This window comes from Tinamus guttatus, unplaced genomic scaffold, assembly GCF_059628265.1.
Source record: "Tinamus guttatus ecotype Peru unplaced genomic scaffold, ASM5962826v1 Tinamus_guttatus_pri_ptg000497l, whole genome shotgun sequence".
Taxonomy (NCBI): domain Eukaryota; kingdom Metazoa; phylum Chordata; class Aves; order Tinamiformes; family Tinamidae; genus Tinamus; species Tinamus guttatus.
Window position 1 is genome coordinate 3,240,252 of NW_028289031.1, and position 26,732 is coordinate 3,266,983.

At 43.5% G+C, this 26,732-nt stretch overlaps 1 protein-coding gene across 1 annotated transcript; it reads left to right on the plus strand.

The window, feature by feature from the left end:
- On the plus strand, positions 1–26,732 carry SCGN (secretagogin, EF-hand calcium binding protein). Its single transcript, XM_088533421.1, has 11 exons — positions 1–73; positions 1,329–1,399; positions 10,302–10,394; positions 10,638–10,727; positions 11,741–11,797; positions 12,373–12,450; positions 21,728–21,783; positions 22,876–22,921; positions 23,036–23,095; positions 23,449–23,517; positions 26,535–26,732. Exons 1-11 carry the CDS (start codon positions 1–3, stop codon positions 26,661–26,663), a joined length of 822 nt encoding a protein of 273 aa, XP_088389547.1. The 3' UTR covers positions 26,664–26,732.

Below are 26,732 nucleotides of genomic sequence, written 5' to 3' on the forward strand. Positions count from 1 at the left end.
ATGGAGAGCGGCGCCGCGGGGCGCCTCGACGCCGCCGCCTTCCTGGGCGCCTGGAGGCGCTGCGACCTCGACGGCGAGTGGGGCTGGGCCCGGGGGGCCGGGGGTCTTGGGGAGGGTTGCGGGGAGAGGGGATCCGTGGGGGAACCAGCAGGGGAACCCATAGGGATGCACGCCGATTGGGATGGCTACGGAGATGGGTACCCACTGAGATACCCATTGGGGTGCCCGTGTGGGAGGGTGCCTGTGGGGTGCTCGTGGGTGTGGGCACCCCTTGTGGCACCTGTAGGGCTGGGTGCCCCTAGGGGTACCCATATGTGTGCATGCTGGTTGGGGTGGCTATGGGGATGGGTACCAATGGGGGTGTCCCAGAGGAGTTCTTATGCGTCTGGGCACCTGTTGTGGTGCCAGTACGGCTGGGTGCCCATAGGGGTACCCATGTTGGTGCATACCAGTTGGGATGGCTATGGGAAGGGGAATCCTCTGAAGTATCCATGGAAGTGCCCCATAGGGGTACTCATGGGTGTTGGCACTTGTTGTGGTGCCCATAGGGTTGAGTGCATGCTGATGGGGATGGGTATCCACTGAGGAACCCAAGGGGGTGCCCATGGAAGTGGGTGCCCATAAGATAACTGGGTGGGTGAGCGCCAATGGGGCACCTGTATAGGTACATTTGTGGGTGGGTGCCAATGTGGGTGGTGCAAAAGGGTGCCTGTACATGTGGGTGTTATATTGAGGGGGGGCTGATTGCAGATGTGGGTATTGCCATGGGTGGAGGGGCTGCATGGGAAGGCACACATGCAGGTGGGTGCCCATGGGGTGCCTGTGAGTGTGGCTGCTGCTGTGGTGCCCAATGGTGGTGCCCATAAGGGGCAGGTTGGGGGGATGCCCACGTGGAGGGGTGCCTGTGTGGGCCATCCGCTCACCTACGTGTTCATACTTTGCCTCAGTGGGGTCACAGGTGTCATAGGTGCCCTCTCCCCACCACCATTCTCCCTGCCCCAGGCCCAGAATGCACGGCTGAACACACCTCCTTTTGGCCCTAGAGCTTCTGCCCTACTCGTCACCTCCCCTTTCTGCTTGCTGCTGCCCCTTGTAATCCCTCTTCCCTTTATTTTTCTTCCCGAAAAGTTTTCTACAAGGGAAACCCTCAGGGAGCCTGCAGAGCTGCTCAGATAGACGTGCCCAACTGAAGTGGGTGCGCCTGAGCTGTGGTGCTGCCGGCCGAGGCCCCACCGCGCGTCCCCCCAGGGCCGGGCCACCGCAGGGCTTGTGGTCAGCAGAGCTCAGCCAGGAACACCCGGTCATTGATACTTTTCATTTGCATTTAGATAATGGTTACATAGAAGGGAAGGAGCTTGACAGTTTTTTTCATCATCTCCTGGAGAAATTGGGACCAGAAGTAAGTACTGGGCTGGAGTTGTACATCAACGGCCAATAAAAAGGTCATTATGTTTAGATATTATTGGTATTTATTGCTCTCTGATTGCTGACTTCCTTAGCAATACCCGAGGCCAAGAACTTTCCTCTTAGCAATAAGGTGGCTTTTAAGGTAAATAAAAAATGTGATAACATTAGAAGTCTCATCATTTCTTTTCAGTCCGCTATATGTTATCGCTGTGAGACTGTAGCTGATATAAGCTAAAGATGCTGGCTGGAAGCCTGTAGGGAAATTATTTAGTGCCAGTGAATATAACCAAAAAGCAAAGCCCTGACACGCAGTCTGGCAGAACAGGGCAGCACACGACTCTTAGGTTTTGTTCAAGCAAGTGCTGATTAGTTTTGCCACTGTGATAACTTTATTCCTGGGGTCAGTTTTTGAGAAATATGAATTAATTAACATTAAATAGTGCTCATGAAACAACAGAAAGAAAATAATTCTATTAAGCAAAAAGTAATTAACAAAAAGGGGAAAAGTAATAAAAATCTCAACTTCATAAATATCAAGGGTAAAATAAGAATTGTACTTACAAACCAATTAGGATCCTTTGGATCCTTGGGGCTGTACTAGGAAAGATGCTGTGAGTCATTTGTCAAGCAAGTTTTTGTTTAATATACGAGTAATTTTTGATTGAAATCTTTGCAGTTTCTGCAGAAATGTCTTTCTGGAACATGGCTGGATGGACAAACAGATAAGCAGATTACAAATTTTAAAAAGAGCCACTAGTTTTCTGGTCTTGAAACACCCGTGCAAAGTACCCTCAAGTGAACTGACTGACTGCAAGTGCAAAATCCTTCAGGAGAGGCCATTTCACAGTGTGTGCAACCAGAGCTCAGCACCGTGGCAGCTTGTTGAGGTCAAGGGCCTCCGAGCACAGCTCTCTAGAGTTACCGTAATTAGTGATAACGTCAAAGTTCAGTTTGTCAAATAATGCACAGCTCTGGAGCAGCATACATCCTTGGGTCAGCTCCCAGGCGGAGCCTTCGGCAGCCCCTTTGCTGCCCGCACCTTGCACTTCCCTCAGAGGAGCATTTTGGAAGCAGCGCACGACACCATCTGAGCTGCAAAATGGTATTTTACAGCAATATTTGCAGTCTTACTGAGGTCAGCATGAACTTTATTATGCAGTGTTGGGCACGTGCAGAATTAGGGTGCTCTGGCACTGAACCACTTCGAGAGGTCAACAGCAAACAGCTTGCCTGCCAAACAGTGCCACTCAAACTCTGCAGTTCAAAGCAGCGCACTCAGCTAGCTTTCGTCTCACTCGTTTCCACTATCTAGTCTTCATCAGTAAGGGCAGAGTAACACACACGAAACTAAGAAAGAGCCAACATTTTCACGCTCTTAGAGAGCAGACCTAGACTAATCCTGAAGGACGTGTTTGCTGATTTCTCCAGGTGCTCAGGCCCGCTCTTGAGCAACAGGGCCCTGCTTTGCCTTGCTCCCCTTTCCCATGCGGGTGCTCGCAGTCCTCACTATTGTTCGGGGATGAAATGGCTCACCTATAGTGCTAGATAATACCAAGGTCTCTGCTACCTTCCTACAACAAGCATGAGCTAGAAACAGACATTTTTCTCCCTGTCAGGTGCTTTGTTTTATACAGACTTGTTGTTGTTCTGGTTGTGTGAGGGATAAACCACACTGTTTTTCACTACCCACTGGAAAGGTAATGGCACTAGTGATCTGAGCAGAGCGCTGGGAATGAGCAGCTCTGTGTTTTAATGGTAGCTTTGATCCTTTCTTTGTGCTCTTAAAATCTGTTTCCATGCACAGTGAAAGGGAAAGACAGTAATATACATTGACATAACTTCCAAATGTGTCGCAAGGATTAATTAGTAACTATGTCTAAAGTACTATGCAAGTGATAAGTAATGTTATCAGCTCTGAAAGCTGTCTGTGCTTGAATAGCAAGCAGTTTCATAATTATATTTTTGCAGCCTGCGCTCTCTAAGCTGTTATTTTCCCTTAATGACCACTGTAGTCTTCAGCTCTGTTTTTCTTCCCAGCTCCTCTGCTGCACCCTCAGCTGACACTAAATGCCAGGGGATCCGAGCAGCTGGGAAAACAATGCAAAACAGCGCTCTCCAGGGATCTGGGAATGAGATTTCTTGGCGATAGGTCTGGGCAAGGAAGGAAACTTGGAATATCATTCACCCAGGGTGGTTAATTCAGCCTCTTTTACTGGGGAATGTGGGAGTGAAACTGAATCAGAGGCAAACCTAGATCATGCCTTGTAAGATGAGCTGAATGCCAGCTGGTGCAACCTCCCTCTTCCCCCCTTAAAATCGTGGGCGGTTTTGAGAAAAGGCCTTCAGCTTCCAGATGTGCATTGCCTCTTCGCAAGGCTTCAGCGAAATATGGTGCATCTATGACACTGAGGGAGTAGAAGTTCATATAAACTTTCCATCGGCTGGAAGAGCTAATGTAAAGTGTTTGGTTTGGGGTTATGAGGCAGAATCGGGGATAGTTCAGCCCAGCACGAGCACTGCTCTGTGAGCTGCTGCCCCTCATTGCTCATGGCCCTCATCACTGGCTTCTCTCCTACCACATTAGCTGCCAGCTTGTGGCCAGCGACCACAAGGGTACAGCAGTGCTGTCTGTGCTCTGTTCTCCCACTTCTTCACAACCCTTTTCCTCTTACACTGCAGACATCTATCATTTCCATCATTTATTTCCAAAAGCCTGTTATATCAGGGCAAAAAAGACACTTTCAACACTAACGAAGTAATTTTATGGGAACAGCAAAGGTAACTAACTGTTACATTTCTCTCTTATATCACTGTATATGCTTATTTCTGTACAGGGATCATATAGCAACTCCTTGCTCTTTGCTTTAGTTTCAAAGAAGGTTTACATAAATTTTTGTAATAATTAGACAAGAAAAGGTTTATATATAAATGGCTGTGTATTTTGGATTCATGTTTTCCTGAAACATTCTGTGAAATCAAAGATATCTGGAGAGATACAAGAATGCGTATTAGTATTATGTTTGCAGGGTTCTTTGCAGAAAGGGATTTCATTTAAGTTCAGAGATTTAGGAACAGAAGACCTTTCAGATAAAAGCTTTTTGCTCTTACCTACATGCAAGAAGCCCTGTGTGGTTATATTTGACAATGTACTGAGGTAAGACAGGTGTTAGCCTTGTTATAATTCCCCTGACCCCCAAACCACCCCAATAATTATGCCTGGAAAGGACTCATGTCCTTCAGGGCTCACTCAGAGCAGCCGTAAAGGTTGCTTTGCCCTCACTTTTCCCTTTCAGAAAAGATGAGCAGCCTCCAGCCACACTTGCTGTCCCCAGAAATTTCATTCTTGCCTTGCACAATCCTGTGTCCATCTAAATCAGATATTTAACTTAGTGGTCAGGCAGCAATGTCAGCAATGCTCTAGTTCAAGGTCCAAAACACCAAGCAGGCACAAAGCCATCCAAAGCAGACTTCCCATGCCTGTCTACCACAACCCTCCTCTTGCTACCCCAAGAGACCTGGGGTCACACCAGGCCTCTGGCGACCAGCAGGTCCCCAGGACAAGACAGTGGGAAGACCCTTAGCAGAAAGCGTTCAGCTTGCATCCTCCTCCCAGCCAAACCAGATATCCAAACCCTGAGGTGATTCTGATTATTGCCTACATATGTCTATATTTCTCAGACCTGGCTTTGCCATCCTTCGTAATTTTGACCTATTCCTTTTCCTGTTCCTGCATGTTAACTCTGCAGGACTCTGAATACATGGGGGCATCTCAGCACACCTGTGGAGAAAATAAATAAATAAATAAATAAAATGATGTTTTCTATACCAATAGGCAGGCCAAAAAACTTTTAGCCTAGAGAAAAGGACAGGATGAGGAATCTGTCCAAAGCCTAAGCACAAAGCCATAATAGCACATGGAAGCCTCTAATAAGCTCTGTTTGATGCTAATGCCTTCTATGTGCAAAAACATTTCACACGTATGTGCTGAAAAGAGCTAAAAGAGAAGGAAAACAAGGGATGACTGTCTAAGTGCTTATCTTTTATAGCATGCCAGGTCTATAGTAAATCTTTACTGAAGCTCAGGGCCAAATTCTTAAATGATAGCACTGCAGTTAAATAATCAACATTGGCCCAGGGAGGAAGTTGGCTCAGTAGCTGCAGGGTGAAATCACATGTTACGGTAAGCAGAGCAGTACGCTGTACAACTCCATGGGTGAAGTGAAATCCTTAGTGCAATTTCCTTTTTAGTGCTACAGGTTTTGAAAGAAGGGAGAAAAAAGGGTTCTTTTTCAGGTCAAAGAGCAAGTTACTGAGCTCTCATCTGCTCTTTGCTATCCTCCTTGCTGGACTATGTGGCTTTTGGCACAGTAGTAATTGTCAGGTTGGCTTTCCAACTAGCATTTTTGGCAGACACCATTTATTTTCCCTGATCCCGTAGGAACTTGATATCTCTGAGACCCTTTGCCCTTCTATCAAATTTGGCTGAAATGTTACTAGTAGAAACATGTGTTTGAAACAGCTTTTTCAGATAAGCCTCTTTTTTTCAGGAAACAGGCTATAACATCACTTACATTTAGTTTCTTCTTGTTCTTTAGACATTCTTAATATAAATGCAGGTAATCGATTCCAGAATTCAAATCAAGAAGGAAAAAAAAAGTCTTTCCTTATGGAATCTTTATGACAAGACTGTTTCAGTCAGCAAAAAATAATTAGGATTTCCCCTTTCATGAAGTAGTAAGAATCCTGCATTGCTTCACAGATTTGGGTTCTTTTTTTATCAAGACAAATCATGGTTGTGTTATCATGAAAGCAAATTTTTGTTGGGCATGGCATGGATCCCTTAAGGAGGAAAAATTTAATGAGAAAGCACAGGGAAAGAGTGCAGAAATACAGAATGAATGGGTTAACAAAGAAGACAGATTACAGCCATTTTTCAAAGAGTCATAAACAACCATGACAAAGAAATTAAATGCCATGCAGATTAAAGAATGTGAACATGCTCTTTGCATTCTTACAAACAGTATTAAAATCCAGATTATCTTTGTGATGCTAAATACGTCTAAAAGATTTTCACAATAGGAAAGACAAGGGCTGGACACAGAGGAGAAAGCAGAAAATTCATTTGTTATGGCAACTTGGTGTATAAAAGTTTTTCTCTGCAAAACTCTAAGGAAGAACTGTATAGCAAGTAAATTTCCCCTTAACCTTGTGAGATACATGAGCAAAGTCAAAGCAATAATTTATATGCTTTTATGTGGAAAAAAATGACTTGTTCTCCTTCTTATTGTGCATAGCAAGGATTTATTCCTTGGTTGGACAAGAGAGAATGGGTAACAGCTCTTAGAAACCATGCAGCACCCAGTGTATGAGGACCAAGCATCTAAGTTCTATAGTTCATATGAAGAAACCTACAAAAGTGCTGCTCTCCCAACAGCCACACTCTTCCTCAGCCCAGCTCTTAGTAAACTGGAGGCAGGTTTTAGTTCAGGTATGTTTTCCTGCCCGTTGTGGGAAAATCCTCTTCATTACATCATGCCAATTGATGCTGAATGCGAGCATCTAGGCAGGTGTCTCTGCCTTAAGGAGGCAGTAATTAAGGAGAAAAATGTGGTCCTCTGTTAGTTAAGGCTACTACCACTTAATAAAATTCTCCACCTGAACCTCAGAGACGTGTGTGCAGCAGGGAAAATAAAAAAAACAACACCTGCTTGCTGTGAAAGGGTCCCTCATTCAGAAAATCACAAGAAAGGAGGCAACGACATGTGCTTAAACTTGCCTCAGAGGAAAGTTCCACTGAGCAGGTAACTAAGGTGTGAAATTTTAGCACAAGCAGCGAATGTGTTTTGCAAACCTTTGAATATGAGGGATTGTGGTTTAGAATGGGTATGCTCGTGCAGCCCTGGCTTGGGGTTTTACTCTAGCTGGGCAGCTAGACTGGGTAGTAGAGGGACTGTATAGGGAAGCATCACTAGCTCTCATGAAACCAGCTGTGCTGAGCCAAGGCTGTTGGCTCTCTGAGAAGCCATTTGCCCCCTTCCCAGCTCACAGGGACAAGCCACATGGATTTGTGTCCTGCTGCTGGCACGGTTGCTTTCCAGGGCTTCCTCACCACTGCATTTTATGCTATTCCTCTTGTAACCCATAGGACTTGAATAAATGGTGTGCAAGTCTGAGGCACTTGAAACTGGAGCATTTTTAGCTTAGTCTGTCCCGTTTGTCTCAACCTTTAGTTTAAAAGTGATTTAATTAAGGAGAAGGAAGGGAAAAACAACCTTCTGTGTCAATGAGGTTTAATCCTGTGCACACATGTTGGGCAGGTTCTCCTTCCCGCTCTCCCATGTCCCTGCTTTCTTCCCTTGGTATAAGACTTTAAAAGATATTTTGTCCCTCTTAGCAACATTTGTATCTTGTCTACACAAACCTCCAACACTACTGGAAATCCAATCATCTGATTAATACACTAACATGGCAGTAATTAGTTGCTATATCTACAAGGCTTTTAGAATGTGCATCTATTGATATCCATCCCTGGGAACGGCCCTGCTGCCACAATAGAGCAGCCCTGGTATGGAGACAAAACCATAGGCCAACACGACCTAAAGAAACCAGGGGCTCGGCCTCAGTTCCTTCAAGGGAGGAACAAGGGCAGGTAGCCTCAGCCTTTTGCCACACAAAACATGGCTTGTTGGGGGTCTGGGCTTGTCTAGTTTTCATTAGCTGGGTTGTTTCTTTGTAAAAGTAAAGTTCATCTTTGAAACCTAACAGTCATAAAATGAGAAAATATATCATAGGTAATGTAAAAATCTGTCATATGAAAATAACCTACCTTGAGTTGGTGTCTTGGAAAAGTCAGCTTGTGTAGCACCTCTTACTCTGCCTTTATTCTTGGAGGTAAAAGTCTGCTTTTGGCAGATGCCATTAGCTTTTGTATTTCACACACAGCATATTTACATCCAGAGCTAGACTGTCCATCTTGAAAAATCCACTGGAGTGTAAGCCCTTGTACTCAAGGCTTTGGGCTATGATTGCACACACACCCACATGTTGGATATATTTGCTTGATGTATCTCATAGTCTAACAGCCATATTTTTTGCAGATAATGTTCCTGCCACCTAAATTTCAATTAAGTAGTTGTTAGCAGGTGACACAAAGTTGAGCAATAAGCTTTCTTGGCAAGTGACTTGTCTGAGTTCCCCAGCACATTTTTTCAAATATCAGCTATGATTATAGTTTCAGAAATGACTTTTCCTACTGGGCATGGAGGAGGATAATTCCAGAGTGCTCCGCAAGCCTATTGAAGTGAATAACCAGTGAGCTTGCCCCACGCCTGGAAAGTGTCTCACAGCCTCAAGGTGAAGGCAATTTAAATAGCACAAGGAAGAGTTACAACGCGGAGGTGAAAGAAAACCCTTTGCACTTGTTTAACGGCCCGCTCCTCCTCAGCCCTCCCTGCATCCACACACCCACTCGCATCTAATGAATTACCACGAGGTGTCTGGGGCTGCACTGCTCCACACAAGGTGAGGGTTGTGTCATGTCAACAAGCCCGGAGGGCCCCTTTCCCTCTACCATCTCCAGTCCCCGGGAGCAGGTGGGTCACACTGTGCTGCCCAGCTGGGTCCCATCAGAACTGCTCAGCCACATCTCCCATCCACCCATCTGTGTGTATGTACGTTCTGCTGTGATCAGAAGCCAATGAAGGCCTTTGGAGAGTGTCAGTTGAATCTAACCGTATGAGGAAGGCTGGTGGCAAGGGGGGAGCAGAGATAGCCCTCCTTAATGATCTTAGGCTACTTCTAAATCAGAAATCTTATTCCTCAGCTCTTTGCTCTTTTACCTCCTCTATGACATCCAAGTGTTTCTCTGCATCTTCACCGCAGGCCATGGCAGTCTTTCTAGAGCAAAAGCTCTGCACAGCCCTGCTCAATAGCAGCTGGAGATTGGTCTTGACACCTGGCTACACAGCAACTGACTTCAACCATGGCCAAATAAAGTTCCTTCAACACTCTGACCCCACCTGAAAAGGAAGAACAAAGAGATTTATAATTAATATAATAGTAATCCCAGGATGTTCTCATCTTCACAGAATTTTAGAGAGTTTATCTAGGTGAGCTTCCCAGCTGAAGCTTGTCTGACCAGAAGACTTTCCTCAATGTGGACAAATGACTCATTATACAGTCCAGGCAAACCAGATATCCCAGAGGTGACTGCTGAGAGGAAATCATGCCTGATTGATTAAACTAACCCAAGTACTTCACTTGTCACAGGAATGCCTGCCAGAATGCATAGGCGGATAAATCCTGAAAACTCTTCTCTGTGTAGAAATTCATAGTTAGGTTGAGCATATGTAAAGGGAATGTAAGTAGCTTGAAATTCCATGTTACTGACCCCCCAAAAAACTGACAGGGCTTGGTGCCAAAGCCTTGCTAGTTCTTTAAGCGGTCAACTGGTAATAATAATAAGCGACACACTAGCTCTGCAGATGCCCTCAAGGCAGATGATCTAATGAACTAGAGAGATGCAGTTCAGGGATAAATGTGTCTTCCTGAATAAAACAAGAAGAAAATGAGCAGCGTGAGAAATGTGTCCAGTACACCCATGGTGGAAAGCCAATCCCAGAGATATAGGGGAAACACCTGGCTAAAGAAGCTAAAGGAGTTGCTGAAGGAGTCTTGGGTCCCCAAGCCCCCATTGGAAAGTTTAGTTGCGACAAAGCTATGCATAGGATATATTTCAAAAATCATTCCTAGCTTGTGGTCTTTCAGAAACATTAGTCTCTGTCTGTATAGGATACATTTTTCTGGGGGGTTATCTGTAAATGAGGGGGAATTTCCTGAGGGGCTTTTTTAGCACCCTCAGCATTTTCATGTCTGTGTTGTTCCCCCCATGGCAGAGCTCCATCACAGAGGAAAAAGTTCAGAGGATGAAGGAGCAATTTATGGCCACCTATGATGTCACTGCAGATGGACGCCTGGAAATCCAAGAGGTATATCTTCCCTCCCCTTTCCCAGAATTTCTTTTGCGGAGGTGGCAGAATGAGGAGGGAGGCATGGGAGATAAAGCCTGGCGGAGGAGGAGGTCAGACATGGTGGACTACATTAGCCAGACCTGCTCTGCATTTTGTTCCCATGAAAACAACATGCCCAGGTTTCATCTCCTGTATCAGCCGTCCAAGCTTCACTTTTTTTTTTTCCTTATCTTTACTTTCCCTGAGTTGTCTTTTTTTTAGCTTGCAAATATGATCTTGCCGGATGATGAGAACTTTCTGCTGCTTTTCCGACGGGAAACTCCTTTGGACAACAGCGTGGAATTTATGCGGGTGAGTAGCACTGCACACCCATTGCTGCTCCAACATATACGCTTGAAGCACTTGCAGACTACTGAATGGAAAATATGTGGTTATTGTGGAAGAAAAATATTTCTTAAGTTGAGAGAGGGACTGTTTTACACTATTTTCACTAGCAAAGCAAAAAAAGTAGTAGCTAGAAGTAGATAAAGGACATGCATCAAGTTTGCTTTTGCTTAAGTTTGATAAATTTTGCTTTTGTTAGACAACCTCAGCCCTCTGTGAGCCCTGCTGCCAGAGATGAGAGATTACCGAAGCCCCTGCTGATTAATCCAGCCCAGTTGTGGGCTACAGCCAAAGCTGCAGGTTCTCACCCCAGCAGAGACCAAAAGGGCAATTGGGTTTTCTTAGCACTGGCCAATTCCTGATCACTCACTGCCCCCAAAATCTCCGTGCATTAATGTGGTGGGGGGAGATGCTGCCAGCCAGGGGGTTCCCTTTGCTCTGGAGACTCCCTGGGTGCCCCAATGCACTGCCTTTGCCAGAAGTTTCACCCATCTTGCTCCCTGTGCTGGTATTGCTGGTATATATATATTTTTTTTTCCCTGCAAATTTATTAAATTTAAAACTTTGACTTTTCAAAGACTGCATCTCTTTTATTTCATGTTCAATGTGGGGGTGTGGGAAACTAATTGGCCAGTTGTGTACTGACTTGACTTTTACTCAGGAAAATTACCATGTTGTGTAAATGCATGTGCAAATTAGGTAAGAAATGTGGATCGGTTTCTCATTATTTTCTTGCTTTTAGAGAAAGAGTGACTGTGTTAAATATGTGTTTGCAGCGTGGCATATGTACAACATCCACAAGAGAGTAAAAGCTGTTGGGTGGAAAGTTTATTTTATTGTGTCTACGATTAATTAAGTACTGGCTAATGCAACAGTGGCTCATTATGAAAGTTCTGATTTGGAGCTTTATTATGGTCTATCAACATTTTGGATGGCTGCCTGCAATACTTATGTGGTCATATCAATGTATCCCCATTCAGATCTGGCGCAGTTATGATGCTGATAGCAGTGGATTTATTTCAGCTGGCGAGCTCAAAGTAAGTTGTCCAAACAGGTCTCTGTGGGGTTGAATTGCGGCTTTCAACCTGGCTTTACCTACATGCTGTCTTTTTGTGCGGTCGATAAATGGCATTTCTACGTTGCTCAGCAGAGGACACCACACCTGTGGGACCTGCAGGCCCTTATCTGTATTTCTTCCCCCCAGTCCTGCTGATTTTCTGAGCCTTTCAAGCACTGGTTGCATTTGCAAGAGAGGGTCCATTGAGGCAGAGTCCTGCATGGGAAAGGTGGCTCAAATGCCTGGAGGCAGCTGGGCCACCCCGAGGCTGCAGACCCACACGCTCAAGTCCCACACAGGATATCATTTCAGCACAGGCCCTACCAGACATGTGAGCAGATGCTGAAGCATTTTGCTGGATGGAGGCTATCTTGACTTAAAATTGGTTAGCAAATACTGTGGGACTAGTTTTATCTTTTAATAACTTGACGGGAATTATTCTATTACTATGTTAAATCAGATGCATACAACTCTGCTGAGCTTGGATCTGATTTCTTGCTGGTTTTGACTGAATTTACCCTAAAGAATAAAAATCTGAATCTTTCTTCACTGTAGGATTTCCTACGAGATCTCTTCTTGCAGCATAACAGGATGGTTGCTGAGGTGAAGCTGGAAGAATATACTGATACAATGGTAAGAAAATCCAGCGTCTATGTTTGTCAGCCAATAGTACTACCTAAAAGTGTCTCTTCAGATCAATGCCTAGATGTTCAGTGCTGTAGATGCCCTCCTGAAAGGTGTTTCTGTTCCAACAGCGTTTTAGATTGCTTTGCTTTATGCTCAGCTGTTTATTAGGAGCACGCAGCCTGACTTTCTGCCAAAACAAACTGAGCTCCAAACCTGTTAAAAAAAAAACTTGGTGAAGAGAATCCTTCTTCAGAATACATGGAGCCTCAGCCAGCTCTCTCCCTCCTGGCAGACCCTTTGGCCTCACAACACGCAGATAACCCAGGCAGTGTTGTGGGCTTCCCGCTGCTTCCTCCAAAGGCTGGAAGGGCGAAAGCCTGAGGGCTTCAACTCTTCCCCTCCTTTATTGCAGGACAGCTGCGATTCTGGTACCAGCAACATAATGTTTGGTGTAAGCTTATCATCAGTCATTTGGATTCCTTACTCTACTTACTGTATCTATCCATCTAAAAACACACACAGAAAAAGCTCATTTCTGATGACATTATCAAGAGTATCATTTGACTTCCACTCAGAGGCATCTACCATTGCAATTTTCAGCATGATTTTCACATGGGGTTTTCTAGATTCTGCACGCAAAGTCTATGTTTGTACCTACAAAACAGCTTCGTAGACAAGCAAAAGAAGAAAAGCCCACATATTCTGCAGCATTATGTAGACAGGGTACATCTGTGACTAAAAATGGGAGCTTTTAGAGCAAAATGAAAAAGCGTACAGATGGAAAGTATACATCTTTTCATATTTCTAGGTCAGTGAAGGGAGAGGATAGTAAGCTACAGAAATTATTTTACAGCTGAAAGACCTTGAAAACAGTAAAAAGCCCAAAAGCTACAGTTAGAACAAAAATCTTTTCTGTAGTGTTCCAGGTAGCAAATGGCTTTTATACTGCTCCGCCAAGGTCTCTTTCCCCAGTGGCTAATCTCTTACCAAGTGTTGAGGAATAAGCAATTTGAAGCTTATAGACATGGGGCGGTTCATTTCATCCAACTTCTTCCATTTCTGATAGATATTTTATTACACACACAGTGGTTCTTGCCACCCCAAATATAGCTAGATAACTGTGCAGTCGAGAAGAAATGTGGTCTAGTGATTCAACCCAGGGCTGATAGCCAGGAGATCTGGTTTCTATTTCTATATTTCTCACAGATTGGTTTTGTGTCCTTGAAAAGGCAGTTTAGCCTCTGTGGTACAGAGTAAGATTTGATCTGGGGAAAGAACTGCTTCATGTGTTGGGGGAAATCTATGTCCTGAAATGCAAGTCTGCTCTGTGAAGACAAAATTTTGCTAAATTTTGAAATGCAGCAGAACCAGGGATGGTAACCTGTTAGTAAATGGAAGCTTTGCAGGTGATTTTTTTTTTCCCCCACTGTGATACCATGCGATAAACTTAAGAGCGACCAGATTCCTAGAGATAAGGTAGGATGTGCAATTACAATGTCTCAGCTTTTCTTCAGCAGTTACCTACCTGTGTGATCTTACTCCATGATATCTCATAGTAAATGGAAAATCTGACTACAGCACATCATGGCAAATTAAGAGCATTTGCATCTGAATAGCAGCAGATAGGCTCTAGTTTTGCTAAATGAATGCATGGAAACACATCCAAAGTTGTAGTGCAGGGCTATAGGAGGGAAGAAAGACTCAATCTTACGTTTGAAGTCAAGTATTAAAACCAACAGAGCAGGGACTGTCAGAAGCGCAGAGTCCTGATGTTACTCTTTGCCATCATCACCACTGGAGAGAAAGGGGTTACAGTGCCTGACTTACTTTGCTCCAGTGCAGCTTTTTATTTAGATTTAATTACAGATTTTTTTTCATAGACTTTCTCTTCTTTTACAATCTGTAGCACCAGTTCCTTACTTGCATTTCTTTCCCGTACACCCTTATTCCCCCCTTTTCTCTGTTTGGAGTGGCGAGGTCAGGACTGGGCTGTTTCCGCTGCTCACAGCTACAAGGTCTCTCCCAATTGCCCACTTCTCCTGCCCAGACTTCCAAGTGCCACTGTAATAATATTTGGGTGGAAATAAGCCCTGTGCCACGGAGCTTCAATCCCATCTTTTTTCATAGGAATTTTACCCATCTCTGCTTTGTTTGCTCTGCAGCCAGCTGCAGACATCCTCAGCAGCTGCTGATATACTGAGTGGATCCTTGAGATTTCTGGAGATGTGGATAAAGGAGAAAAGATAGCAAGTGTCATTTTAAAGGCTTTTTAAAAAATAAAAAGCATCTTCTGATTCTGTGGTGGGTGTTTGCAGATTAAGCTGGTGAGAGGACTGAGTGGATATTATTCCGATCAAGGAGTGCAAACTACTTGCAAATGGCTTCTGCTTTTATGAATGCTCATACAGAACAGGAAAAGAAATCGGAAGGGGGAAGAACGTATTTCTTTTGCAAGAGTTGCTTTTGTTTGTTTTTCTTTGAGGAGCAAGAAATGCCCTCAGTGCCTCTGCAAAAGAAGACAGGCGCTCTCCTCTCTTTGATCTAGGTCCAACATAGCACAGCGAGTGACGGGCCCGAGGAGATATGAGGGAAGAGAGACAGAATAAAGAAGCCAGGAGCAATGATAATGCACACATCAAGGTGCCGGCTATCAGCTCAGTCATGTCAGGGATGGCTCTCCTCTGCCTTAACTGGATTTGGGATCCTGCTACAAGTCATTTTTCCGTATTTACAATTTGGGCTCTTCAGACTTTCCAAAAACATGTGCAAATGCATATCTGCACAGGGCTCTGTGTGTGTTGTGTGTGTATACACACACACACGCACATATATACACATACACTTTCTCTCACGCATATTTGTATTTTTAATAAGCATAAATATATTTATACATACTAATATATATGTATGCATACTTATCTATATGAAATATACCCCTTGCTTCTCCTTCTTTAGCCATTTCAAGTATTATGGATGTGAAAACAGAGTCTCTGGGGTAGCACTTTGCTTTATCATTACTTGAAGCCCTTTTCCATTTTTTTTGTTTATACTGGTTGTAATTGCAAAGGAGCGATACTGTCAGGCTGCTTAGAAGCCATTTGTCAGCAGAATACTATGACTTTTGGTGATCTTGACACCCTTTCTTCAAAGAACACAGATTTACACCAGGGACTTGAGGAACAGAAATTGAATCCCTGGGGAGAAAATATGTAGTGAATTTATTAGTGTTGTGCCTCATGCGTTTATAAGTCAAGACTTTAGGAGCACTACAGCTGCTGGGCATAGTCATGAAAGAACATTTGAATGCTCAAGACTTTTCATAAGGAAATCCATGTAGCAAAATTATACAGAGAAAGACCCTTTTAGAGGCAGAATTCTTGCTAGTTTCGTGTCCATGCATATAAATGTTTACATTAATAGTCATTAAGTGAATATTAATATTTATTTACGCAAACACAATTGCAGGAGAAGATATTTAGTCACATGTAGTTCTGAAAGCTTGGAAATGATCTGTGGGTTTGTCTGCTCCCCATGGTCATAGACCTAGAGCCATTGCTTAGGGTCTGACCCTAAGTACTGTCTTGCTCTGAGCTGCAAACTCGCACCATTACTGCTTTGTCATGAGGAGGAGGATGACAGCAGTATTTATTAACAACCTCTCTCATCCTCCATCCAGCTCCCAATTAAAACTGTTATTGGACTTCTGGCTCCTGGTGAAGTTTCAGTCCACAAACACTGAATTCATGAGTTTGCCCAATTTTTCATGAGCAGCAGCTTCTACATATGTGCACATTTACAGCCATGTACTTAAGGAGTATATTGTAAAAGCCTGAATACAAACCAGATTTAATTTCTCTGAACCAGATGAAATTTCCCAAAACATCTCACTTGGCTTTTTGCACCTTGGCATATGTTTGCACCTTGTTCATAGAAACACCAGTAACTTATAGTTTTCCAGCTAGCAGAATGCACACTGGGTTGAAGACCCAATGTCTGCAAAGCCAGGCTCAGGGAAGCTCATGACTGAGTTGAACTTGAGCAGATTAAGTTATATACACTGCTGAGTAATCACACGTAGAAAATTGACATTCACTTTTTATTTCGCTTTATGTTAATAATATCAGGATGAACATAAAAACGACCTGTAACTTGAATGTCATTACACTTTAGCGAAGCGTAGAAAAAAAAAAGCAAAACAGAATTTGATCTATGCCTTACATACATAGACCAAATTCTAGGAAAGCAGTAATGTAAGTAAGTTTAGTGACTAATAATTCAGTGAACATTAATCACAAACCATACGATTTGAAAATTAGTACATGGCGATTGGGAATGAAGTCTTAGCTCCAGAGAGGTCAACAATAGAAATCCTACTGATCATAATGTTGTCATGGTGTTACCATGTGCATCAGCACGCAGATGTTCCCTTGAGAACTGGAGCCCCAAGGATTATGCTGGATATATCCTCAAGGACATATTGAGCCTTGGCTGTGCTCACATGGGAGCCTCCAGCTAAGTGAGGACTCCTACTCTCCTGTGCCACGGAAAACAGATCCCTTCGATGTCTGGAAGTTTGTCTCTGTCCATGAACATGATTTGTGGACTACCTTTGTTTTGCATTGGATGGAATATTGGTGCTCTCACGATGGCGGAATGGCACCTCTGCAAATGCAATGTTATCAGCTTTGGGTGGCCACTTCTTTGGCTGTGAAAACGTAACTGCATGTGCTTTTCGACAAGGCCTGTATAAACATGTAGGGAAAGAGACTTAGAGCACAGAAAATCCAGGTAAATCCTCTTCTGCCATCCTCTGTGTCTTTGAAACAGTTGGAGTCTCCTTCTCTGGAGATCTGCCAAACCTGCCTGGATGCCACCCTATGCCCTGTTCTCTAGGTGTCCCTGCTGGAGCAGAGGGGTTGGACAAGATGATCTCTAGAGGTCCCTTCCATTCTTAACCCTTCTGTGAGTCTAATATCTCTTTATGTTTAGCTCACTAACATCTTATACCTCAAGCTTGCTTAGCTGACCCAGTGAAGTCTTTTATGACCACCAAAGCAATGGTGCAATGGAAAGGCAAATCTTTATTTGCCTAGACTAGATTCTAAACCAAGGTTATGATCAGAATTCCAGAAGTCCAAGAAATATCATAGGAGTGGGGTACAGCATGAAGGACCGTGCCTGTGGGACAACACATTTTCCTTTCCTGCTGAATGGCAGCTTTGGGGCATGTTATAAAGGGCCCTCACTCCAGAGATGAATAAAATGGAGGGAAATCTGGCTCCCATGTCTCTCAGAGATTTAATCCCAGTGGCACTGTTGCCATTGAGGATCATCATTGACGTAAGCTAGTGGAAAGCTGAAAATCACATTTGAGGCCAAGCTGTTTTTAAAGATAAGCAAAAAGAGCTTTGGTACCTGCAGGCTTTAGAAAATCGCAGCAGATAACCCTGTGGTCTTTCAGGAGGAAAAAATATTCTCTGAAATATTTCTCTAAATGATTTGTCTAGATTACACAGAAGACCTGGTGGGGCAAAAGAATGGGATTTTTTGCCCTTAGGGCAGCCTGCTGGTCACAGGGTCCTGCTATTGTAAAGCAAGAGCCTTCAGGTTTCTGCCCTGTCCTCAGGATACGGACCATGCGCACCCCCACAGGGATGTGTCCATCCCCTCAGTAGCTTTTTTACTCATTAGCCAATTTTAGTTAAGTCTGAAAGGGGGGTCATTGGTTTAGAGGCACTGAAATTCCATACAGATTTTATGAGACTCGATGGTCAGAGAAAGAAGAGAGAGAAACACCAGACAGAGAACCCAGAACATCACAGAACCCAGACAGAAAGACATTTAAAGACAGGCACCAGTAATTCCACCGATCACGGGTTTTGTTTTGTTTTTTTTTGGTTGTTTACTTCCGTACTAGCCTCTCCTACAGAAAATAATTCAGATTTATAACCTCAGATTGCTCTTCAAAGCCTGCTTTTGTTTGTCACACCTCAGTATTTCAGCAGCCTTCTTTACAATGCCTCACTGAGGAAGAAGAGATATTCTCAGTGCTGAATTCAAAGCCAATGGCAGTTTTGATTTTGCACTTAAAAAAGGAAAAGCAAGATGTAACAACTCTTGTTTTGCCAACCCAGCTTTCATTTATGCCCTGTCTGCCTCAGAGTGCAGGGACCAAATTCAAACAAACACAACTAAGACTCCCCTGGTGCACTGCCATTAAAATGTCAGTGAATTAATTTTGCAAACACTTTAAAACATCAGGTAGCTTGACAGTAAAGCAAATGCATCATTTTATATAACATAGTGCTAGATACGGTAAAGCTTTTACTAAGATTAAGTGCAGGTTAAATATGCTGAGATGTTTCGTACAAGAGTGGCAGCATAAATACACGTCTCAGGCATGCAAACTGAAAGTCCACCATCCTTAACATGTCAAGATGATGATTAAAGGCATAAGTTTAAAGTAGCAACAAATTCATAATAATTTCAAATATCTACTTACTTTTCCCATGCTTCATCATAAGGCATGAATACCCCTGTCATTCTTTGTGTACAGAAGTACACAATTATCTGATCAGATCAAATACCTGCATGCCTTAAATCTGAAAGTTTAATTAATAATCCTATCCCAAGCTTTTCCTGGGTGGTACATCCTAAGGTTGCCATATATTGGACATGCATGAGCTACAGTTGTTCGGGTAACGGAATTATGTCTATCTTATTAGCTGTGGTACCTGAACTAATGCAGTGAACATTATTCCATCTTCACTACATGTTTTCCATCTTTCATGTGAAATTTGTTATTGAAGAAGTAGCTCAGCCTAGTCTTGCAGCAAGACTTTGCTTTTTCTCTTTGTTGACTAGTGCAGGCAAGCAAAATATTAAACTTGTTTGAAAATATTTTTTGAGGATACTTGTTGCAGAAAAAAAGGCAAAGGGGAATTCGAAAATGCAAAGTCTCCCTCTCCATGTTGCAAAAGTAGAGCTGAGTGAAACAGGCCTGAGAGGAGAGCTGATTAGATATAAGTAAGGTAAACCACAGAAAGTTAAATGTAAAGTTCAAAGAGCATGAACAAAGTCAATTACTTGGGGACATTGCATTTTATTAAGTGCTCTGCTAAGGAATATATTACCTCTTCTGTTAAACCTGTTGTAAGAGGGTCTGCACCTCCATCAGAAAGTTGTAAAGCATCCAGAAATGGATAAATCTTAGAACCACTGGCTCAGAAGATTGATAAGGAAACAGAAAGGTGTTCACATCTGAACCATTACCTTTAATCTAGAGTATTGCCTTAAGAGGAAGCTCTTCAGCCTCCCATGACTTCTAAATGTGACTTCTAAATCCTAAACATGTACCCATGATGCAGAGCAGATGTTAGGTAAGCAACGGCTTGTCCCAAGAAAAGCATAGATAGGCCAGGGTGCTTGTTCATTTTATAGAAAAGAAGATGAGATTTGAAGAGATGTTTGACTGAAAAACAAAATCATGCCTTGCCCCAGAGTGAAACGAAAAACATGCCTAATTCTGCTCCTTGAACTGGGGACATGGCCTGGTCTCAGAGCTGCCATCGTAGTCAGCATTTATAGGTGTGAGCATTGGAGGGCTTGCACAGAGGTCAGGACCTGCTGTTCACAGAGTTAAGCTTCCCTCAGAAGGTCTATATATTTGCTCTCCTGAGGCACTGCAGACAGAGTAACATATCTGCTTAAATCTGAAGTTTCTGGGCTGAAATGCAGGGTTTTAGTCTCAAGAGAGCACTTCTGAGGCACTCAGAAAATGGTAGAAAAATAAAAAATATCTGCAGGAACTCAGAAATACATAACAGAAACTGATGCCAAAGAGAGTAAGTGCTAAAGGCAGTATTTTTTAGCATGCTTCAGTAAGGACTTTATATCTTTAATACGAAAAAAAAGATTAGGCCAGTGCCTTCAGCAAATTCTGCCCTATCTCAGACAGGCAGAATACATTTTGGCCACACCAGGAAAGTGCTTAGCCCAGAGCTTCTGAGAAAGCACTGTATTTCCCCACCATATGTAGTGCTCTGCTTTATGGCATCTGCAAATATTGTACAGATAGTTCCTGTTCCTTGATGGGCTAAAATGAGAGATTTAGAGAAGCATTTTCAACCCAAATTGCAATAGAGCCTAGGTATGATATTTTCTGAAGGTCCCAATATGGGCCCTCAATCATCCGTAGGAGTGCTGTGCTTCCTTTCCATGCAGGGAAAAGTGGGCCTTACTGAGTGCTCTTTAAAAATCCCATCCAAACCTCCGTAGTGTGAATCATTCGGAATAATTATTGAATAAGGGCCTCTCGCAGAGTCTTATCTCAATCCAGTACAACCACGAGCTACCACAGGCTCTTCATACTCTGCCTTGCTGCCTTCCATCGAGCAAGGGGAAGGCAGAGGCAATGCTCATGAAAAACCACCGTCAAATTAGACTCCCGAAAGAAAAAGAGGTATCCAGTTTCTGGATACCTCTGGATACCCCCTTTCTGACAAGGAAAGGCAAGCAATCTTAGTAAAATACTAATCCATCTAAGAAGAATATTATTTTTTCCTATTAAAACAAGAACTACATTTTTTCTCCAGCTTCGAGCTGTAAGTTATTCATGTTTGAATCCATTAAGTACACTCACCATTTCCTATGTAAATGACTCTTACTTGTGCATGGCAGGGAAACACAGTGGCAAATAATACACAAGGCAATAAAAATAAATAAATAAGAAACAATACCTGGAGATGACTCATCAAAAGGCTTACAGTAAGGAAAAGATAATATTTGTGTTTCTACAGATTGACCTCTTTACAGTGGCAGCCTGGATCTTGCCTTGTCCTAGTCTTCTTGGAAGAAGGCACTTTGGCTGCACTGTAGCTATAGCAACAATCAAAGAAAATGATGAATCCAGGCCAGAAGGGCTTTTAATCTCCCCATTTATTTTTTTCCAGGGATGAGGTACTGGTCAGAGACCCGCTGTTCTTTTTTTGAGATTGAGGCTTTGGGTGGCTGGCTGGGTTGTGGCTGGGCCATGGGAAGATGTGGGAAGCCGGGGCTGTCACTCCTTGCTCCGATCCCACTGCCCGTTGCCCTCCTGGGGCCAGCCCTGAGGACCACCTCGACTTCCCCAGGCTGGTGTGGAGGCTTCATCCCATCTGCCTAGTCTCCCCGGCCCTCTTAGGTGGCAAAGTTAAACATATCTCAGCCAGTTTATAAGCACATCCTCCTCAGTCCCTGCCTCAAGGTTACTCTCTTAAAGCAACACTGTCTCCTTGGTTTTTAGATGAAAATCTTTGACAAAAACAAAGATGGGCGGCTGGACCTGAATGACCTAGCAAGGTAGGCTTTAATAACATGGAGACTTTTCTTCAGCTTGCAACGCAGATCCACCCAGGGAGAGGATTGACAGCATTAACAGATCTCCCTGTGGAGACGTGCATTTGAATCCTGCCTCTTTTCAAATCAAGTCTTTGCTTTGCAGTCTTTGCATGAAGTGGGATTGCAAAATGATTTTGCTGTTCACTTGAGGAAAGAAGGTGACACTGCAAGGGGGCTTGCAAACATCTGTAGCACAGGATTTTGGGGAGATGAGACTGGCATAGGAGTGAAAGATGCTGAAGACTGACTCGTGCCTCTGCCTCTTTTCTGATCCCTCATCCCTCAAAGGCATCGTAATGGTTTTCACTGAGAGAGAGTATGCGCATGTGTACAAATGAATGTGGAATGAGTGGATGGGACTTCAAAAGTACAAGTAAAGCCTTCTTAAAAGCTTGCTGTTGCATTTACCCTTTCAAGATGGTTCGCCCAGCTGCTCCCTCACCCAGCACCAGCTGCGCTGCCCTCTGCTCTGAGCACGCTCCCCACTTCCCAAACCCTGGGGCGTGCGGACGCAATTCGGCACGTTCAGCAGCTCAGGGTTAGCAGAGCAGCTGCAGAGATAAAAGCCTTTATCAGTGCTGCAAGGGGCTGTGGGGGAAAGGAAAGGAATTTGTCCAGTTTCTGAGCTTAGGCCAGCATTACTTTGTCCTTTACTTTTACAGCCACCAATTCCTCCTCTAAAAGAGAGCAATAAATTGCTATTTGCTTTAACACACCACAGCAATCCAGTTACAGGGGAATAATTGTCTGGTAGCTCTTGCTTCAGAGGCTGACAACCTCCATTGCACTGGGTCATCAGAAATACTCTGTGAGGATCAAGAGCACTTAGAAATACGTTTTCAGTGAAGCGAAGAAGGCCTGCAATTCCCTCATCAAACAGGGAGGGGGGGCATACATTCACATAACAGGCCTCTATAAATAACCCTGTGGTGATTTTCTTTTTAAAGGGCCTATAATCGAAAATCTCTCTGCTTTATGAACCAGAATAGTTCAGAATAGTTTTGCATGTAGATGATAAAGTGGAAGGATTGTAATTTATATCTCTCTGTTCAGAATTCTAGCGCTCCAGGAAAATTTCCTTCTTCAATTTAAAATGGATGTGAGTAACAGTATTTTTTCAAGGATTCATCATGCGTTTCTCAGCTAAGATAACTTGTACTCAAACTTGAATCCGTCCTTTCCTTTTTCATGTCCTTGTCCTCCCTGTGTGCAGGCTTGTAGCACAGAAGAAAGGAAGAGAGATTTTGAGAAAATCTTTGCACACTACGACGTTGTGAGTCCCAGAAGCTCTTCTCTTGCATTCCTTAGGTTTTATAGACTAAACATCCACTGCTAAAACTACTTCAGTCCTGTGGGTGTTGTAGCTCTTGCTCGGGGGTTGTAGCTATGCTGAGCCCACAGGTCATAGGGCTCTAGGTGCCAGGCAATGGTGCAAGGTTTGGGGGCAGAGTGAGAATGGTGTAGGACTGAAATTATAGCTACTTAGGGAGTCTGGGCTGAGCTTTCGTTTGGGAAGAGGGAAGGGATCTTGGCACCCTAGAGCCCGGTGACAGGGTGGACCTACTGACTAGTAAACATTGTGTTTTTTACTTACTGAAGGATTTTGGTGTTTCTTTTGCCTTTCAGAGTAAGACAGGAGCCCTTGAAGGCCCAGAAGTGGATGGGTTTGTCAAAGATATGATGGAACTGGTCAAGGTAGCTTCATGGTTCTTTGTATTTATTAGCACTCTGTTTTTCAGAGAGGAAAGTGCTTGTTTTATTAAAGTTATGTAAATAGAGAGGATAACGAGAATCTAGAGTCAAATTTCATTTAGATCAGAGGCAGAAATTACTGCCACAAAACTATACTATAGAACATTTGCCTCATCACATAAATTTTGCCTGACAAATCAATACAGCTTTACTAAGTGAATGTATTTAAGAAAGGCCCATTCTAGTGCATATTGTAAATTAGGTAGACATTACAGCATCACGAACACTTAATGAAAATTTTGTCTTTGTCTACACTAGCCCCCCACGCACACACATTGTTTTCTTTAGCTAAATGAGTATTCAGTGTGAAATAGCTGAAGGGTGTTGAGTAAGCTTAAAGAAAGAGAAATTAGAATGAAGACCATGTGCCACCACTTTTTTCTATCAATCACCTCCCGCCTTGAATACAATGACATGTAATGCTGGTAAGACCTGAGTGCCCTCAGCTCCCACCAACAGCAGTACAGACAATACTTCCCAGCACATCACCAAACTTGGTCAAAACTTCAGGAAATTCAAGCATGAGATCATTAATGGCTGTGATTTTGCAAGGCAATGAACTCGGATTCAGATATAGATATTCCACAGCATACAGGAATATGCTGTGCTTGGAAACCAAAAGACAGATGACTGAAACCCCAGCATGGGTCTCCAGAGAGCTGGCTCTGCTGCAGAAACTCTCTTTGGCTTCAAGCAAATCATTTCTCCTCATAACTCTGCCTTCAAACTGGAGATCTTTCCTGCCTCACAGCTGTTCATGGAGGACAAGACAGTGCACATCTGGAATGTGGTAACAGTAGTACAGAGCCTTATATATATTTAAACAAAACAAATAAACAAACAAAAAATTGCTGCTGTTAAACTTTTCCACTTCAAAGACCTGGCTAACGTAACATGAGCATGGATCAGTCTCCAGAAGTTCCTCTTTCCTTCCTTTTCACTGAGGTTATGATCTTTACCACACCTGTGGACTTCAAGGTGTGTTAGCTCTTAACAGGAATACACTGAAAACTACTTGGTATCTTCCACCAGTTAAGAAGAGCATACCCTGTGTGCGACTAGAGCTTTTTACAGACAGCAGAATCCATCTGCATTGGACTACACTGAGTTTCCAGATGTGGTTCAAGGTATAGTTTTTGATCTATTCTTGATCCATTCTTCGGCTCTCTCTGAGCCTGAGCTATTCATTTCCATGCTGAAGCACTCTGTGCAGAACCACCTTCATCCACCAGGTTATTTAGCTGAGTGTGGAGCCTGCAGCTCAATCCAGCTGCCCAGTGCTGGCCCTAACACCAAGCCCCTGTCTGGCTTTGGTTTCTGAGCAGTCTCCACTAAGTGCAGGTCAGTGTAGGGGTACCTCTCACCCCAAGATATGTTTAAGCCTCGTTGTGAGAGATTTGTCCATTTTTGGACACTGTGTTCCCCCCAAAAAATGAATTAGCCATTAGCAAACTCTGCTAAACTTTGGAGGAATGTCTGTAAAGAATCCAGGTGGACTCTCTTTCTTCTGCTGCTGAAGCTCTTCCTTAGTACATAATATCCACAGAGGAGAAAAACCATAAGCCCTTCAGAGCATGGCCTGCATCCGGGACAAGTAAAGAGGGAGCCCTGCTCAGGTCTTGCCTATGCCTTGTTTGGCTGCTGCTTCTACCCCAGGAGCGCCTCGACATTCACACTGCATGTTTTCCAGCTGCCACTGTGTAAGCAGGAACCGAGTCATTTACTGGGAATACTCTGGCCTGCTGCTACAATTCTCCTGAGATATATGAGTTTAAAAAAAAAAAGGCACTTCTCAATGCTCTGGGTCTCAGCAAAATCCTATTGGAATTTCCCAGAATAAGGAAGAGGTGCTTGAATAGCACAATAGAAATATATCTGCCAAAGATTTAGGACTTCTGCAAATACTGGGAAGTATGAAGGCTTCTCCAAACAAAACGCTTCATAATCTTTTATAAAGAAATATGATCAGAAAGCTAACTATGGAGGTCACCAGCAGCTTCCCTTATAATCTATATAACGACTCCTCTTTAACAAAGCTTGGCTTTAGAGGAACTGTGCATGTCCATGGATTAATGACGCAGCTGGGTATAATGGCATCTGCTTTCAGCCTCTGAAAAGCTGGTGGGTATTGTTCTTGGTTTCCTGCCATTTAGCACCTTCCTCTGCCAGCCACTTTCAATTTCTCGCTTCCAACTTAATTGACCATATGCCACCTTTGAACCTTGGATAGCTATAGCCAATAACAACAAAATAAGTTACAGTGTCAGAGGATGTCACATAAACTTATAATATGCTTGTTGTGTAAACCAGCTTCATATGAGAGTAATATTTTCCTGACATATTTTCACATTTGCCAAACTGCCGGAGAAAGCTGAAATTGATACTGTGAACCACAACAATGTTTGAACCAAAATGCAAACCACGTGGCCATATGTTGGCTGTGTACGTACGTATTTGTGGCCATGTAATATGTAAGGACGTGTGTGAGAAGAGACAGGACATTGGATTTATGCTCTGTGCATGCGCGTGCTCAGAGGGGATTTCACACCTTAGCTAAGGGCCTTCAGCCTCATCATCCTCAGGAGCTGTGCATGAATTTGTTCTCCTTTTGAAAAAAATCTCCCAGTAGTGCAAAGCTCTGTGGCTCTGTGGATACATGTCCTCCTACAGTCTTTTGTGTCATATAGATCAGATATTATAGACCTGGATAAGGAAAAAAAAATGTGTTAGACTTCCTTCCAGTTACTTGCAGTCCCTTAAAACTAGCCATAGCCATTTTTCAGGACCATCATTTCTGCTTTCCCTGCCTTCCACAAGTTAGCATGCGGCCAGGCCACTTGGTAGCTTCGGAGTATTTCCCTGTCTCCATAATTCTCATTGGTCTAGTGGAAATTCCCAAGACTAGTGAAATCCAGAGGTATTTTCTCCCCTAAAAACAGCTCTTTCTTTTTTGTCTCCAGCCCAGCATCAGCGGAGTGGATCTGGATAAATTTCGCCAGATTCTGCTCAACCATTGCGACGTGAACAAGGATGGAAAAATTCAAAAATCTGAGCTGGCCTTGTGTCTTGGGCTTAAAATGAACCCGTAGATGTGACCGTGTTTGTGGCTGTGCTTCCCTCGTGTGAGCCTGCTGCTCCTTGTAGAAGTGTTTCAGTGC